Consider the following 15,561-nt stretch of genomic DNA (forward strand, 5'->3'; position numbering starts at 1 on the left):
TCCTGAATATTAGGATTACAGGTGTACACCATTATGCTCAGATTAGAAACTAGGGTGTGTGTGTGTGTGTGTGTGTGTGTGTGTGTGTGTGTGTGTGTGTGTGTTTCTGTGTATGCCAGTACTAGGGCTTGAACTTGGGGGCTTGCAAGAACACAGCTTTTCCTGCTCAAAGATTAGCACTCTACCACTTGAACCACACCTCCACTTATGACAATTTGCTGATTAATTGCAGTAGTAGGATTACAGGCATGAGCTGCTGGAGTCCAGCTGAGGAAGTGTTTGTTTGTTTGCCAGCACTCTGCCACTTGAGCCACAGCACCATTTCTGGCTTTGTTTGTCGTACTGAGGAATTAAAACCAGGGCTTAATACAAGCCAGGCAAGCACTCTACCATTAGGCCACACTCCTGGCCTGGAAGTGTTTTTAAATTATTTATTTATTGCTAGTCCTGGGGCTTGATCTCAGGGCCTGAGCATTGTCCTCAGGTTTTCTCAAGGCTAGAGCTCTGCCCCTTGAGCCACAGCACCACTTCTGGCTTTTTTATGTATGTGGTACCGCGGAATCGAACCTGGGTCTTCGTGCATGCTAGGCAAGCACTCTACCACTAGGTCAAACTCCCGTCCCTGGAAGTGTTTTTATTTTTTTATTTTTTTTTTTTTTGCCAGTGCTGGGCTTGAGCTCAGGGCCTGAGCCTGTCCTTGGACTTTTCTCAAGGCTAGATAGAGCTCTACCACTTGAGCTTCAGCACCACTTCCAGCTTTTTTTCTACGTATGTGGTACCAAGGAATCGAACCTGGGTCTTTGTGCATGCTAGGCAAGCACGCTACCACTAGGCCAAACTCCTGGCCCCCTGGAAGTGTTTTTAATGCTGACTTTTTTTCCTCAAAATCATATCTAAACTCAATGTAATGTTATAATTTTGCTATTATGTCCTTCAAAAGACAGACACACTAATCCCTTTCTTTTCTTCATTCCCTTGTGATAGTTAATTTTGATTCTCAGCTTGGTGAGATTAAGAGATTCCACCTGGGGGCTAAAGACTCACACATATATTCCTAGCTACTCAGGAGGCTGAGATCTGAGAATCACGTTTCAAAACCAACCAGGGCACTAAAGTCTGTGAGACTCTTATCTGCAATTAATCAACAGAAATCCAGAAGTGGTGCTGTGGCTCAAGTGGTAGATGGATAGCCTTGAGATGAAGAGCTCAGGGACAGTGTCCAGGCCCAGAGTTCAAGCTCCAGCACATACAAAAAAATTGCTTAGGAGATGAATAGAATGCACCTCCGAGTGTGTCTGGAATGGGCTTTTCAGAGAACTAATGAATGTATTAATCCTTGAATGGAGTCCCATGATGATAGTTTTGGGAGATGGTGAAAGGTAGGAGGTGGTCACAGGGTGTGGTGCCTCATGCCTGTAATACTAGCTACTCAGGAGGCTGATATTTGAGGATTGTGGTTCAAAGCCAGCCCGGGCACTAAAGTCCTTGAGACTCTTATCTCCAATTCACCACTAGAAAACTGGAAGTGGCACTGTGGCTCCAGGGGTAGGGCTGTAGCATTGAGCTGAAGAGCTCAGGGACAATGTCCAGGCCTAGAAGAAGAAAGGGAGAGAGAGAGAGAGAGAGAGAGAGAGAGAGAGAGAGAGAGAGAGAGAGAGAGAGAGAGAGAGAGGAGGGAGGGAGGGAGGGAGGGAGGGAGGGAGGGAGGGAGGGAGGGAGGGAGGGAGGGAGGGAGGGAGGAAGGAAGGAAGGAAGGAAGGAAGGAAGGAAGGAAGGAAGGAAGGAAGGAAAGAAGGAAGGAAGTGGGGCTTAGTAGGAAGAATTTAAGTTACTGGGACTGGTCCCTGGGGGCTATATTTTGGCCCCTCCTGTATTGTACATTTTCTTGCCTGTCCTGGAGCTTGAACTCATGACCTGTGCACTGTCCTTGAACTTTTTCAAGGCTATTGCTCTACCACTTGAGCCACAGCACCACTTCCAATTTTTCTGTATATGTGCTACCAGGGAATGGAACTCAGGGCTTTGTGCCTGCTAGGTAAGCACTCTGCCACTTGGCCACACTCCCTGCCCTGTATTGTTCTTTTTGCTTGCATCCTGCCACAAATGAGGTTAAACACCTCTTCGGCCTCATTCTTCCACTGCTATGTTGGGCAAAAGCCCAGGAGCCCAGGGCCAATCGACTCTGGTCTGAACTTTCTAAAACCATGAGCCAAAATAAATAAAATAAATCCTTCCTTCCTTGCTTTTGTCAGGTATTTGGCCAAAGAGAAGAAAAAACAAATACATTCTCCTTTAAATGGCACTTATTATTGAAGAAATCAGATCTTTGTTTTGTATTAAAAAAAATTCTCACATTGTGTATTTGGCTGATTGTTTCACAGTGATGACATTGAATTTGTTCTATTTTCTATACTCACCACAATTTGAGAGTTAGCACTACATACTTGATTAAATTTAGCATCAGCTCTTAATTCTGGCATCAAAACATCACAGGTGTTCCCTTATGTGCCCTACAGTACCATGTCATAATGTGATCTATACTATTCTTAGTGATGCTAAAATTGATCAGTGGGGGCAGGGGTGGAATAGTTTCCCATCATCATTTCACCTCATCATTCATTTAATGTCATTGTCTTTATTAGTGCTTCTCAACTGGAGGCAATTTCATCCTGGGGATGAAATCAAGGATATTGACAATGTTTGAAAGGGCCTGGGCACTGTTCCTGAACGCTTCAGCTCAAAGTTACCGCCCTACCTCTTGAGCCACAGTGCCACTTCAGGTTTTCTAGTGGTTCATTGGAGATAAGAGTCTCAAGGACTTTAATGCCTGGTTTTGAATCGAAATCCTCAGATCTCAGCCTCCTGAGTAGGTAGGATTACAGGCATGAGCCACTGCACCGCACCTGGTTGAAAACATTTTAACTCCTAATCATTACATTAAAAAAAAATCTATGTCGGGGCTGTGTTGCCTAATGGTAGAGTGCTTGTCTGGCATGCATGAAACCCTGGTTTCGATTCCTCTGTACCACATACAATAGAAAAAGCCAGAAATGGTGCAGTGGCCCAAGTGGCAGAGCACTAGTCTTAAGCAAATGTGTTCAAGGGCAGTGCCCAGGCTCCGAGTTCAAGCCCCAGAATGAACTGGCAAAAAAAAATCTATGTCATTCCACAAGACTCCATTTTATGGCTCCATTATAATTTATTCGACTGGTTCCAAGTGATGGCCACTCTGTGTGTCCTCTTCATCCTCTGTCTGTTTTTTCTTTCTTGGTCACCAAGAAGAAGGCCTTCTGGTCTTTATACTTTTTTTAAATGTTATTATTAAATAGTTATATAAAGAGGTTACAGTTCCATAAGTCAGTCAGGGTTTGCTCAAAATCATCCAGCTTTTTTTTTGTTTTGTTTTTGGTTTCAGGCCTTTGGCTCTTGCTTTACAATTCTACAATTAGTGCAGGGGCCAGCCGGCCGCAAACCAGGGTTCGCAGATTGGGGTTCCTGAAATAGGGGGGAAGGACTAGGAAGAAATAGAAGAGAGACAGACACACCGGGTCCGGGATGTCCGCAGTCCAGGTAAAGACTGCCCCGTTTATTTTCCACTCCCCTTCCTCCCTTCTTGAGACCCAAGGAACTTTCAGGTCATTTAAACAGAATAAGGCCAGAAAACAATAAGACAATAAAGCCATTGTCTGATGCAAATCAAGGTACAGTTTGATCCCACTCTGGCTCCCAACAAATTAGAACATCAACAACAACAAAAAAGAGAACTTCTTCACAAATAAGGTACTGGAATCCAGAATCCACAAGGACACATAAAACATCTTAAACATCGTATGGTAAAATATAAAGTCAGAAACAAATGAGGAAATATGTACATATTAGAATCTCATAAAGGGTTAATAGCTTAGTAATTAGAGGAGTCTAAATTCTGGATTCCAACTACTGAATCTGAATCTCAGATCTGTCAATTGCCACACAACCTCTGGTGTCGTTTCTTTTTATTATTTTTGTATTATCTCTAAATTATTGTATAAAGGGGTTTCAAAAATATCAGTTTGTGAGTAAGGGGTATCTTGACCAGTATCACCCCTTGCATTGGGCTTATTCTCTCTGTGTCTCACTTATACCACTTGTACCAAGGAAATGATAACAGCATTCACTTCTTAAAACTGTAGCAAGTTAAATAAAACAACTCAGCATACTTAAAGTGCCATCTATAGTGTTATTTATTATGAGCATTAATAAACCCACAAGAACACTAAGCACAGGATGTCTTTAGGAAGTTCACCAAAAAAGGCAATACAAAATGGGCAATAGACAAGAAAATAAGCTGGGTTTCACTTATGGTGAAAAACATTCCTGTTTTGCTTCACAAATATTAAAATATGCAATAGATCTCAACTAAGGCATTAGGAATAAAATAATAAATATTTTCTTCTCATGAAGTTTAGATTAATTATGAGTGAATGGTATTTAATATATTCATATGAAGCTTATTTAATACAACATGTATTGATGGTGTTATAAAAAGAAAAATATAGTAGATGCCTGGCTGGGGGCTCATGCCTGTAATCCGAGCTGTACAGGAGGCTGAGATCTGAGGGTTGTGGTTTGAAGGCATCTGGGACAGAAAAATCCGTGATACTCTTACCTCCAATTAACCAGCATAAAGTCAGAAGTGAAGATAGGACACAAGTGGTAGAGAGCCTGTTGGGAGGAAAAAAAACAGTTTTGAATTCAAACTCCAGTAATGGCACCAAAAAAAAAGTTGTTTCATATAGTGATCAAGGAAGAACTCTAAGATAAAGTGACAGTTAAAGAGCAGAGAGCTGAAGCAAGTGAGAGAGAAAGCCACATGATTTGAAGGGAACAGTTTTCCTAGCAGAAGAAACAATAAGGACCTGAGCTAGACACCACTAACTCACACCTGTAAATCCTAGGTATTCAGGAGGCTAAGAATTGAGGATTGTACATTGAAACTGGCCCAACCAGAAATGCCCATGAGACTTATCTCTGGTTAACTAAATTACAGCTATGGCTCAAATGGCAGGGCACTAATCTTGTGCAGAAAAAGCTAAGGACAGCATCTAGGTCATGAGGTCAAGTCCCAATCCCGGCACACACATAAAAAGAAAATGAGGGGCCAGGAGCATTGCCTAGTGGCAGCATACAAGAAGCCCTGGGTTTGATGCCTTGATACTACATACACAGAAAAAGCCAGTGACTCAAGTGGCAGAACTCTAGCCTAGAGCAAAAACTATCCAAGGACATGCCCAGAGCCTGAGTTCAAGCCCCAGGACTGGAAAAAAGTAAGAAGGAAGGAAGGAAGGAAGGAAAGAAAGAAAGAAAGAAAGAAAGAAAGAAAGAAAGAAAGAAAGCAAGCAAGCAAGCAAAGAAAGAAAGAGCAAAGAAAGAAAGAAAAAGAAAGAACTCAATTAAAAGCCTGGGCCAAGAAGCAGGAATCAGCTTACTTTATTCAAGGACCAGCAGTGTCTATTCTGTTTTAGGCAAGGCCAAGTTGATAAGAAGCAAGGTCTAAGAGATTAGTAGGATTTGAAAGGTCAGCGCAATAAGGTCCTGAGATTTCACTAATATCACTTAGGAATTGTACTCAGCTATACATAAGTGGTATACAAGTAAAAAATATTTTATTTTATTTTTTTCCTTTTTTTATTGTAATTAGTAAAAGGGTAACATGATATTTGCCAGATAGAAGGTGCATTAATTCACATACATTGATACCCTTTCACATGTCTTGGTACCCATTTCCCTCCCCCCAGTAAAAAAATATTTTAAAAGGAAAACATTTGATCCTAAAATACTTTGTACCAAAACATGAGAAGGGGTATGAATGTATGTGAAGTAATGCACCTTCTATCCGGCGAATATAACTGTAACCCTTCTATTAATTACAATTTAAAAAAGAAAAAAAATTAAGGTTAAAAATAAAATACTTTATATCACCAAGAAAGGAAAAACCAGTTGCTAAACATAATCATAAACTATTGTTCAAATTTCTCAGCAATGTTGAAACCTTTAGAGTGCTTGCTTAGCATGCATGAAGCCCTGGGTTTGATTCCTCAGTACCACAAAAGTAGTGCCAGAAGTGGTGCTGTGATTCAAGTGGTAGAGCAGTATCCTTGAGTACAGAGAGGCTCAGGGATAGTGCTGAGGCTCTGAGTTCAAGCCTAAGAACTGGCAAAAAAAAAGAGATGTACCTTTATTGAGTTGATAAAATACAATGCATTTCCTCATGGAAGAATAGGTCAAATGTTGGGAATGTGTCCTAGTGGTAGAATGCTTGCCTAGCATGCACAAAGCCCTGGGTTCAATTCCTCTGTACTACTTACAGAGAAAAATCCAGAAGTGGTGCTGTAGCTCAAGTGGTAGAGGGCTAGCTTTGAGAAAGCTGAAGGACAGTGCCCATGCCCTGAGTTCAAGGCCCAGAACTGGCAAAAAAAAAGAATAAGTCCAGCCAGTCCCTGAGGTTCATGCTTGTAATCTTAGCTGCTCAGGAGGCTGAGATCTGAGGATCTTGCTTTGAATTCAGCTCAGAGAGAAGTCTGTGGGACTATTATATCCATTTAACCACCAAATCATTAGAAGTGGAGCTATGGCTCAAGTGGTAGTACACCAGCCTTGAGTGAAAGAAGCTAAGTTAAAGTGTACACACACACACACACACACACACACACACACACACACACACACACAGAGATTTTTGCTATTTCTGTGCTGTGATTGGTTATAAGATGGCTACTCAGGTATCAACACTAAATTCTCATATCCAGGAATGGAAAAAAATGAATTTTAGTTTATATTATTTAAAGATTGCTTTGTAGTCTCCTCCCCCCACAAAAAAACGCCCTCATTACAAATTTTATTGGCATTTCATTAGATGAGGAGAGAAATTTGGAAAGAAGTTCTGTAAGCTGCAGTGTCATTTCCATTTCATAAAAAGGATAGATGTATGTATTTGCATGGCAAACTTCTAAAAATTTTCAGGGGAATAAATCTGGTTGTGATTGATGAGGAAGAGGGGACTTTCATTTTTCATGTCATGCCTTCTTCTAGGTCTTTCCTTTAAAAACAAAACCTCCACAAATATTAGAGTTATTACTTAAAAAAATCTAAGCCAGGTCCCGGTGGCCACGGCTGTAATCCTAGCTACTCAGGAGGCTGAGATCTGAGGATCAAGGTTCAAAGCCACCCTGGGCACAAAAGGACCTGAGACTCTTATCTCCAATTAACCTCTAGAAAATGGACACAAAAAGACCTGAGACTCTTATCTCCAATTAACTTCTAGAAAATGGGAAGTGGGGCATGGCTCAAGGTTAGGGGGTTAGCCTTGAGCTGAAGAGCTCAGGGACAGGGTACAGGCTGAATTCATACACACATGATACACACACACACACACACACACACACACACACACACACACACACACATCTAGAAGCCAGGAATGTAGCCTAGTGGTAGAGTGCTTGCCTTGGCATGCACGAAGATCTGGGTTCCATTCCTGAGTACCAAATACATGGAAAAACCAGAAGTGGTGCTGTGGCTCCAGTAGTAGAGCTCTAGACTTTAGAAAGCCCAAGGGCAGTGCCCAGGAACTGATTTCAAGCAAAAAAATCTAGAGAAAGGATTTAATAGACCTTTTTCCAAGGAAGATAAACAGTCAATAGGCACTGAAGAGATGCTTTGATCTCACTAGTATTTCTTGAGGAGAGTAAAATTAGAAACCATGAGATAACCATTCGTACCCATTAGCATCATAACAATTTAATGAACTATCCTATTTACTTATCATATATTACTTTTATAATAATAAATATAGACACCAAACCTTCAAAGTAAAATATGCATTCCTGGAGGGTACAGGAGATGTATGGGAACCAATTTCTACATCTGCACACTTCATATGCAGTCTTTTAAAATTGACTAGCCCAAGAATTTTCTTGTGGTGGAGAAGTCAAGCTGGTTCTCTCATCACCCCCTTACATGTTCCTGTTTTCCTTTTCTTTTTTGCACTTGCAAAAGAAAAGCTTACCTTTTACCCATCCTGAATCTTACCTGGAAGCCCTGTCCTACAGGGAGAAAAGCCCCAGGGGGCCAGAGAGCCAATTCCAAACACTGCTGTGGATGGCAGACAAACAAATTGCTCTAACAAACGAATGTGGATCAAATCCTTTCACACCTCAAGATTGTTTGCAATTGTTTGCTTCCAATAAAAAAATGGAAGAAAAGTCCAATGGAGTTGACAGCTTATTAATCATGAAAAAATAATTTTGAACCGAAATCATGGTGTAATTTCCCCTCAAAATCTCTCCAAAAGGATTCACCCACTTGAGCTCTAATGCTAAATGTCCATTCCCAATTAATGAAAAGGAGTTTTTCTGTGGGTAATATTTAACATAACAAAAACTAGGATGGGATTTATTCTTAATTTTGTCTCATTGTAGCAATAAGCAATATTTGGTGAACACACACACACACACACACACACACACTCCTCTCAGAAATGCTATACAGCTTTGTCTGTCTTCAACAGATCTTTATGTAAACAGTTTCTTATTAAAATTTTCAACTATAGGCTGGGATTTGATGATTCATGCCTATAATCATAGCTACACAGGAGGCTGAGATCTGAGGATCACAGTTTGAAGCCAACATAGGCAAGAAAGTTCATGAGACACTTATCTCCAATTAAGCAGCAAAGGGCCAGGGTGGAGGGCCAGCTCAATGATAGTATCAGCCATGAGTGTTCAAGCCCCAGTACTAGCATAAATGATTTTTGGACTATATAAAGAATATTTTGACTCGTCATATCCTAGCACTGATTGGTATGATAACTCGTGCAGAAGAAAAAAATTAAATAACACATAGAGCCTTATGATAGACCACACACACACACACACACACACACACACACACATTGTCATTTGCTCTTTTGCCACTTGTGGTCAGAGCTATTTTTGGCACCTAGGCACACAGATTTTCAGGAGCTGTTTTGTGGAACTTGAACTCAGGCCTTCATGTTTCCAATTGACTTGTTTGCTCAAGGCTGGTATTTTAACACTCAAGCTGTATCTCCATATTCAGATTTTTTTTGTCTGTCCTGGCATTTGAACTCAAGACCTGAGCACTGTCCTTAGGCTTTCTCAATGCTAGTGCTCTACCACTTGAGCCACAGCACCACTTCCGCCTTTTTCTATGTATATGGTACTAAGGAATTGAACCAGAGTCTTCGTGCATGCTAGGCAAGCACTCTACCACTAGGCCAAACTCCCGGCCCCACTTTCAGGTATTTTGCTAATTAGTTGGAGATAACTCTCATGGATTCTTCTGCCCCAGCTAACTTCAGGCTGAGTTCTTCACATCTCAGCCTCCTGAGTAGCTAGGATTATAGTCGTGAGCTACTAGCACCTTGCTGCCAGGATTTGTCAGATCTTTGTGAGCCAAGAATGGTGACATTTTCCCAGGGACCACATGGAGTCTCACATGAGCACAAAGCATCTAAAAAAATGTGGTGACAAGCCGGGAGCGGTGGCTCAGGCCTATAATCCTAGCTACTCAGTAGGCTAAGATCTGAGGATCAAGGTTCAAAGCCAGCCTGGGCACAAAAGGACCTGAGACTCTTATCTCCATTTAACCTCCAGAAAATGGGAAGTGGGACTTGGCTCAAGGGTAGGGTGGTAGCCTTGAGCTGAAGAGCTCAGGAACAGCGCCCAGGCCGAGCTGGAGCCCCATAACTCCCCCACAAAAATATATATATTGTATATATATATATATGTATATGTATATGGTGACACCCTGCACATGGGATTCCAAAAAAAAGCAACATAGTGAAGAAATGAATGTAAGAAAGTAACAACTAAGCTGTGATTTTTTTTTTCCTACGGGGACTACATTTTAAAAAATCAAATGCTAAATTGTTTCTGGTGTATATAATTATGTGCGTACGTGCGCGTGCGTATATGCTTGCGCGTGTGCAATGCCCCTCTCCTTTAGTGATGGAGACACTTGCTTAGTGATATGTTCCTTTTGGAAAAGCCAGTCCTGATTCTGGCCGAGGGGTAAAGCCGCTGCTTTAGTGCTTTGTCCACAACTCCTAGTACAATTCCTGGCTGAGGGTGGGGATTCCCAATAAACATATGCTGAGTGAATGGCGGCAGAGCCCTCTACATCTAGAACACGTTATTAGCCTGGGCATAAAGCAGGTGTGGGCTACTTGAAGAAGTTAGTCAGACAACTTCAGTGTAACACAGCTAATCTCTCTGTCTCTGTCTCTATTGTTGGTACTGAGGCTTGAGCTCGTAGCCTCAAGATCTTTTTTTTTTTTTCATTCAGGGCTGGGACTCAGCGTTTTGAGCCACACCTCTTCCTCCAGCTTTTTGCCAGTTATTTTGAGGTAAGCATATGTTGACTTTTCCTGCCATGGCTAGGAAAAGGTTAAAGGAGAGAGCTACTAATGCCTGGATAAGATGCCTATTATTCGATGATACACGCCCAAATACAGAGGTCTTTAGGCCTCTTGGATGTCAGCCTGTAAAAGGCTAAGGATACGAGTACTCCCCTGAAGCCAGGCACGGGCACAGTGGCTCATACCCAAAATCCTAGCTACTCAGGAGGCTGGGAAGTGGGGCTTGGATCAAGGGTAGGGTGGTAGCCTTGAGCAGAAGAGCTCAGGAACAGCGTCCAGGCAGAGTTGAAGCCCCTTGACACCCCCCCCTCAACACACACAAGAGTACTTTCCTATAGTCTATGAGCAGAGTTGCTTTTTAACAGCAGCCAACATCACATTGATCTGCTAGTTGCAGTTATTCGAAGTGCCTACCACAGAGGAAGTGAAGACAGAGTTGACTTTGGTTGGAGGGCAGCGCTAAACTAACAAGAGACCAGGTAGCTTCCTTAAGGGCTGAAAGATGCCTGATTTTCATCTGCTGCTAACCCCAGGTGGCCTGCCCCACCCCCTCCCTGTAGGTTGCCCACTGAAGGGTGACATCCAAAGTGAACTTGGGTTTGCTTTACAGAAAACACGGCCCTAATAAACCAGCCAGTGTGCACTGGCCCCAGCCGAATGCCACCAGGACTGAGGAACCAGCGGCTCAGAACACTTCCTTTTGCTCCAGGAGTTGCAATCCCCACACTGGGTTCTGATCCTCAGGACCCACAGCTTGCAGCTGCTTCCCACAACCATTTTCACGATCTGAGCTGCTTGTTCATTTCTCCAAGAACTCTCTCAGCACAGGAGTTCCAAGAAACTCTCCAGATAGGCACTTAACCCCTTTTCTCTGTGGCAGCTCCACAAGACAGATATCCCAGCTGCTCCCCCCCCCACCCCGCGCCCCATTAGGAGACTTGTAGGGCTTAAGGGTCTCTGTGTTCTTCTCTCAGCCTGGGGGAGAGGTTTCAACCATCGAGATAACCTCAAAGTGGCTTGCTCCTCTCCTCCCGTTGGCCTTGGAGATAGAGGAGAGCTGGGTTTTGCCCTGGGGCTGCTGAGCCAGGAGGCTGACTGCCAAACCCTCAATCCCACCATGGTCCTGGGAGCCTGAGGAGGCAAGAGGCCGGCCCAGAGCAGACGGAGCAGCTGAGAAGATGCGCCACAGACATTCCACTTGGGGCTCAGCTGCCTTAGGAGCACTTCCCGTCCAGATGTAGGGCGCGGGTCTGCCCCTCGGGAGAAGCTGGAGCTTTCATCCCTCGTGGGGAGGGCAGGTGTGGGGGGGAAGCCTGGCACAGGCTGTGGAGCAGGCTCAGCTGCAGGAGTGATACTGACACAGGGCGTCTGCCTGCGCTCCCCGGGATCCCACAAGTGAGGGTTCATTTCGCAGCTTCAGAAACGTTTCTGGCCTTGGTAACCATTTGGCCCCCGGCCCCACAGCGCTAAGGGAAGCCAGGCTGGACGAGGGAAGGACGAGGAGAGGGGTGGAGACACGAAGGGGGTCAGAGCAGCGATTGGAGCTGAGCACTGGAAGCGCCTTAAAGAGACTGCGCGGTCCCCGCCCCCCTTCCCGCCAGCCTCAATGAATTAGAGCTGTGTTTCCTAAACTTGCCTGATCCTAAGCAGTCTCTTGGGCTCCAGTTAAAGAGATCCAGGTTCCGGAGCACCTCCCTTCCCGAGTGTGATTCAGTAAGGCCGAACGGGTGGAGCCGAGGAATCTGTAATTTTAACCGGCTCCCCACGTGATTGTCGTGAACAAGCAAGTTTGGGAAATATTGAATTAAAGGAAACGGGGCCTGGCTGCAGAAGCGGCCTCCACTAGGGGGCTTCGGCGGGAGGATTCCCGGGGGCGTCGCCTGCTTCCGCTGCCGCCTCCTCCTTCAGTGAAAGTCCCTTTTGGGTCCAGCAAGCCTTAGTCTCCGCGCTCCCTCCGGCCGGGCGGGGGACGCCCGAGGTCTGCGTGGCCCCCGCGCCGCCACGCCCAGTGGCTGTTGGAGCTGGGCGAGCAGGGGGAGGAGCCGCTGCCAGTGGAGGCGGAGGAGGGAGAGGAGGCGGAGACGGCAGAGACGGCGGAGAAGGCGGAGAGGAAGGTGGAGGCGGAGGCGAAGGTAGAGGAGAAGGTAGAGACGGCCGGGAAGGTGGAGGCGGCGGCGGGGAAGGTGGACGCCACCGAGAAGGTGGAGACCACAGCGGGGAAGGTGGACGCTGCCGGGAAGGTGGAGACGGCGGAGAGTCCGGGCCACCGGGCTGAGCTCCAGCTCGAGCCCGAACCCGAGGCGGAGCAGGAGCCGCCAAAGGGGGAGCCGAAGCAGGAGCTGGAGGATGAGACCCCAGAGCGGAGCGGCGGTGGTGTGGGCACCAGTGACGAGGTTCCTCCCCCCACCCTTCCCTCCGATCCCCCGCGGCCCCCCGATCCCTCTCCGCGCCGCAGCCGTGCCCCGCGTCGCCGACCCCGGCCCCGGCCCCAGACCCGGCTTCGTACCCCGCCGCAGCCTAGGCCACGGCCCCCGCCCCGGCCCCGGCCCCGACGCGGCCCTGGGGGCGGATGCGTGGATGTGGATTTTGCGCTGGGGCCACCAGGTTGTTCCCACGTGAACAGTTTTAAGCTGGGAGAGAATTGGAGACAGGAGCTGCGGGTCATCTACCAATGCTTCGTGTGGTGTGGAACTCCCGAGACTAGGAAAAGCAAAGCAAAGTCGTGCATCTGCCATGTGTGTGGCACCCATTTGAACAGACTCCACTCTTGCCTTTCCTGTGTCTTCTTTGGCTGCTTCACAGAGAAACACATTCACGAGCACGCCGAGACAAAACAACACAACTTAGCGGTAGACCTTTATTACGGCGGTATCTACTGCTTCATGTGTAAGGACTATGTGTATGACAAAGATATTGAGCAAATTGCCAAAGAAGAGCAAGGAGAAGCCTTGAAATTACAAGCCTCCTCCGAAACCGAGGTCTCTCACCAGCAGTGCCCAGTGCCAGGTCCCGGTGAGAAGTATCCAACCTGGGAAACAACCAAACCCGAGTTAGAACTGCTGGGGCACAACCCACGGAGACGGAGAATCGCCTCCAGCTTCACCATCGGCTTAAGAGGACTCATTAATCTCGGCAATACGTGCTTTATGAACTGCATCGTGCAAGCCTTGACCCACACTCCCATCCTAAGAGATTTCTTCCTCTCCGACAGGCACCGTTGCGAAATGCCCAGCCCGGAGTTGTGTCTGGTCTGTGAGATGTCTTCTCTCTTTCGGGAGTTGTATTCTGGAAACCCGTCTCCTCACGTTCCCTATAAGTTACTGCACCTGGTGTGGATACATGCCCGCCATTTAGCAGGGTACAGGCAACAGGATGCCCACGAGTTCCTCATTGCAGCGTTAGATGTGTTACACAGGCACTGCAAAGGTGATGATGTTGGCAAGGCAGCCAACAACCCTAACCACTGTAACTGTATCATAGACCAAATCTTCACAGGTGGCCTGCAGTCTGATGTCACCTGTCAAGCCTGCCTCGGTGTCTCTACCACCATAGACCCGTGCTGGGACATCAGCTTGGACTTGCCTGGGTCTTGTGCCTCCTTCTGGCCCATGAGTCCTGGGAGGGAGAGCAGTGTGAATGGAGAAAGCCACATACCAGGAATCACTACCCTCACGGACTGCTTGCGAAGGTTTACGAGGCCAGAGCACCTAGGAAGCAGTGCCAAAATCAAATGTGGTAGTTGCCAAAGCTACCAGGAGTCTACCAAACAGCTCACAATGAAGAAGCTACCAGTTGTTGCCTGTTTTCATTTCAAGCGCTTTGAACACTCAGCCAAACAGAGGCGCAAGATCACTACATACATTTCCTTTCCTCTGGAGCTGGATATGACACCGTTTATGGCCTCGAGTAAAGAGAGCAGAATGAATGGACAGTTGCAGCTGCCAACCAATAGTGGAAACAACGAGAATAAGTATTCCTTGTTTGCTGTGGTTAATCACCAAGGAACCTTGGAGAGTGGCCACTACACCAGCTTCATCCGGCACCACAAGGACCAGTGGTTCAAGTGTGACGATGCCGTCATCACCAAGGCCAGCATTAAGGACGTACTGGACAGTGAAGGGTATTTACTGTTCTATCACAAACAGGTCCTGGAACATGAGTCCGAAAAAGTGAAAGAAATGAACACACAAGCCTACTGAAGCTACACACAGACCTACCTGTAATGGAAGATGATGACACCTGTACTACAACTGGCATCAAGATCCAGGCCCAGGGGCCTGACAGAGTAAGGACTGAACAGTATCCAGTGTCCAAAGGGTTCCTATTGGAAGAGAAAATAGAAGGGGAGGGAGATGAAGTTCTAGGCAAAGCAGTCACTTGAAGGAAATTAAATGTCAGGAATGCTCTGGGTGGGGAAGGCAGAAGCAGGCAAATCGTGACACTGGTACATCTATATTCCTCCAAAAGGTTGTGTGGGAAGGTGTGGGGGGAGGGGGGAGGTTGGGGGGGGGTGTTGTGCCCTTGTAACCGTAAAACATCTTTCTCCATGGGTGTTTCAGCTTCAATTGACCAATCACATAACAGTTAACACATTTGGGAGGAAAAGGAGAAAAGTTTCTTTAAAAAAATGTAGCCCATTCTGCACATGGGTGTGAAAGCAGAAAAGTAGAAGAGGCAGGGATATCTCATTGACAAACACTTTTGCCAGTTTCTTTGTATTTGTGACTTTTGTGCTATTAAATGCAGTAATCAAAAGAAAAGCCCCTATGGGTTTGTAAAAGAAGAAGAAATAAGGGGGCTTGTATAAGTGAAGCAGTCATTCCAAAAGTAGAGAAGACAAGAAATGCTGTAAGATAAGCAATCAGCACAGACAGGCCTCAGCTGACAATGTAGTATGTGCGTGTGTTAAAAAAAAAAGCTGTATGATATACTTGAGCAAATCAATGAACCTCTTTGCGATTGTTTTCTCATCTGTAACATGCAGACGATACCTTAAAGGGTTGTTGTTAAAGATTACATGATATAAAATGTGTCAAAGTATAAAGTAAAAGGCTTGGAAGTTTGTAGGGACTCAGTAAACATTTGTTGGATCTGAATTGGAAACTTCTTTGCACTGGGCTTCCCCTTCCCCCTCGGGCCCC

General features: G+C 45.6%; 1 protein-coding gene across 1 annotated transcript; it reads left to right on the top strand.

Annotated features, from left to right (window-relative positions):
* The first annotated feature begins 10,922 nt into the window (after positions 1-10,922).
* On the top strand, positions 10,923-14,917 carry Usp27x (ubiquitin specific peptidase 27 X-linked). The gene is made up of 2 exons (XM_090327089.1): positions 10,923-10,976; positions 12,361-14,917. The coding sequence occupies exons 1-2, from the start codon at positions 10,923-10,925 to the stop codon at positions 14,617-14,619; spliced, it is 2,313 nt and encodes a 770-aa protein (XP_090183215.1). The 3' UTR covers positions 14,620-14,917.
* The last annotated feature ends 644 nt before the right edge of the window (positions 14,918-15,561 follow it).

The sequence above is a fragment of the Megascapheus bottae genome, chromosome X (genome assembly GCF_031878675.1).
Source record: "Megascapheus bottae isolate mThoBot1 chromosome X, mThoBot2.hap1, whole genome shotgun sequence".
Lineage (NCBI taxonomy): Eukaryota > Metazoa > Chordata > Mammalia > Rodentia > Geomyidae > Megascapheus > Megascapheus bottae.

What these genes read in the sequence shown, in the direction of transcription:
- Usp27x (XM_090327089.1), top strand. Translation starts at nt 10,923, where the DNA reads ATGCCTGATTTTCATCTGCTGCTAACCCCAGGTGGCCTGCCCCACCCC. An exon ending in GCCTGCCCCACCCCCTCCCT is followed by an intron (nt 10,977 to 12,360) that starts GTAGGTTGCCCA and finishes AGCAAGCCTTAG; the next exon opens with TCTCCGCGCTCCCTCCGGCC.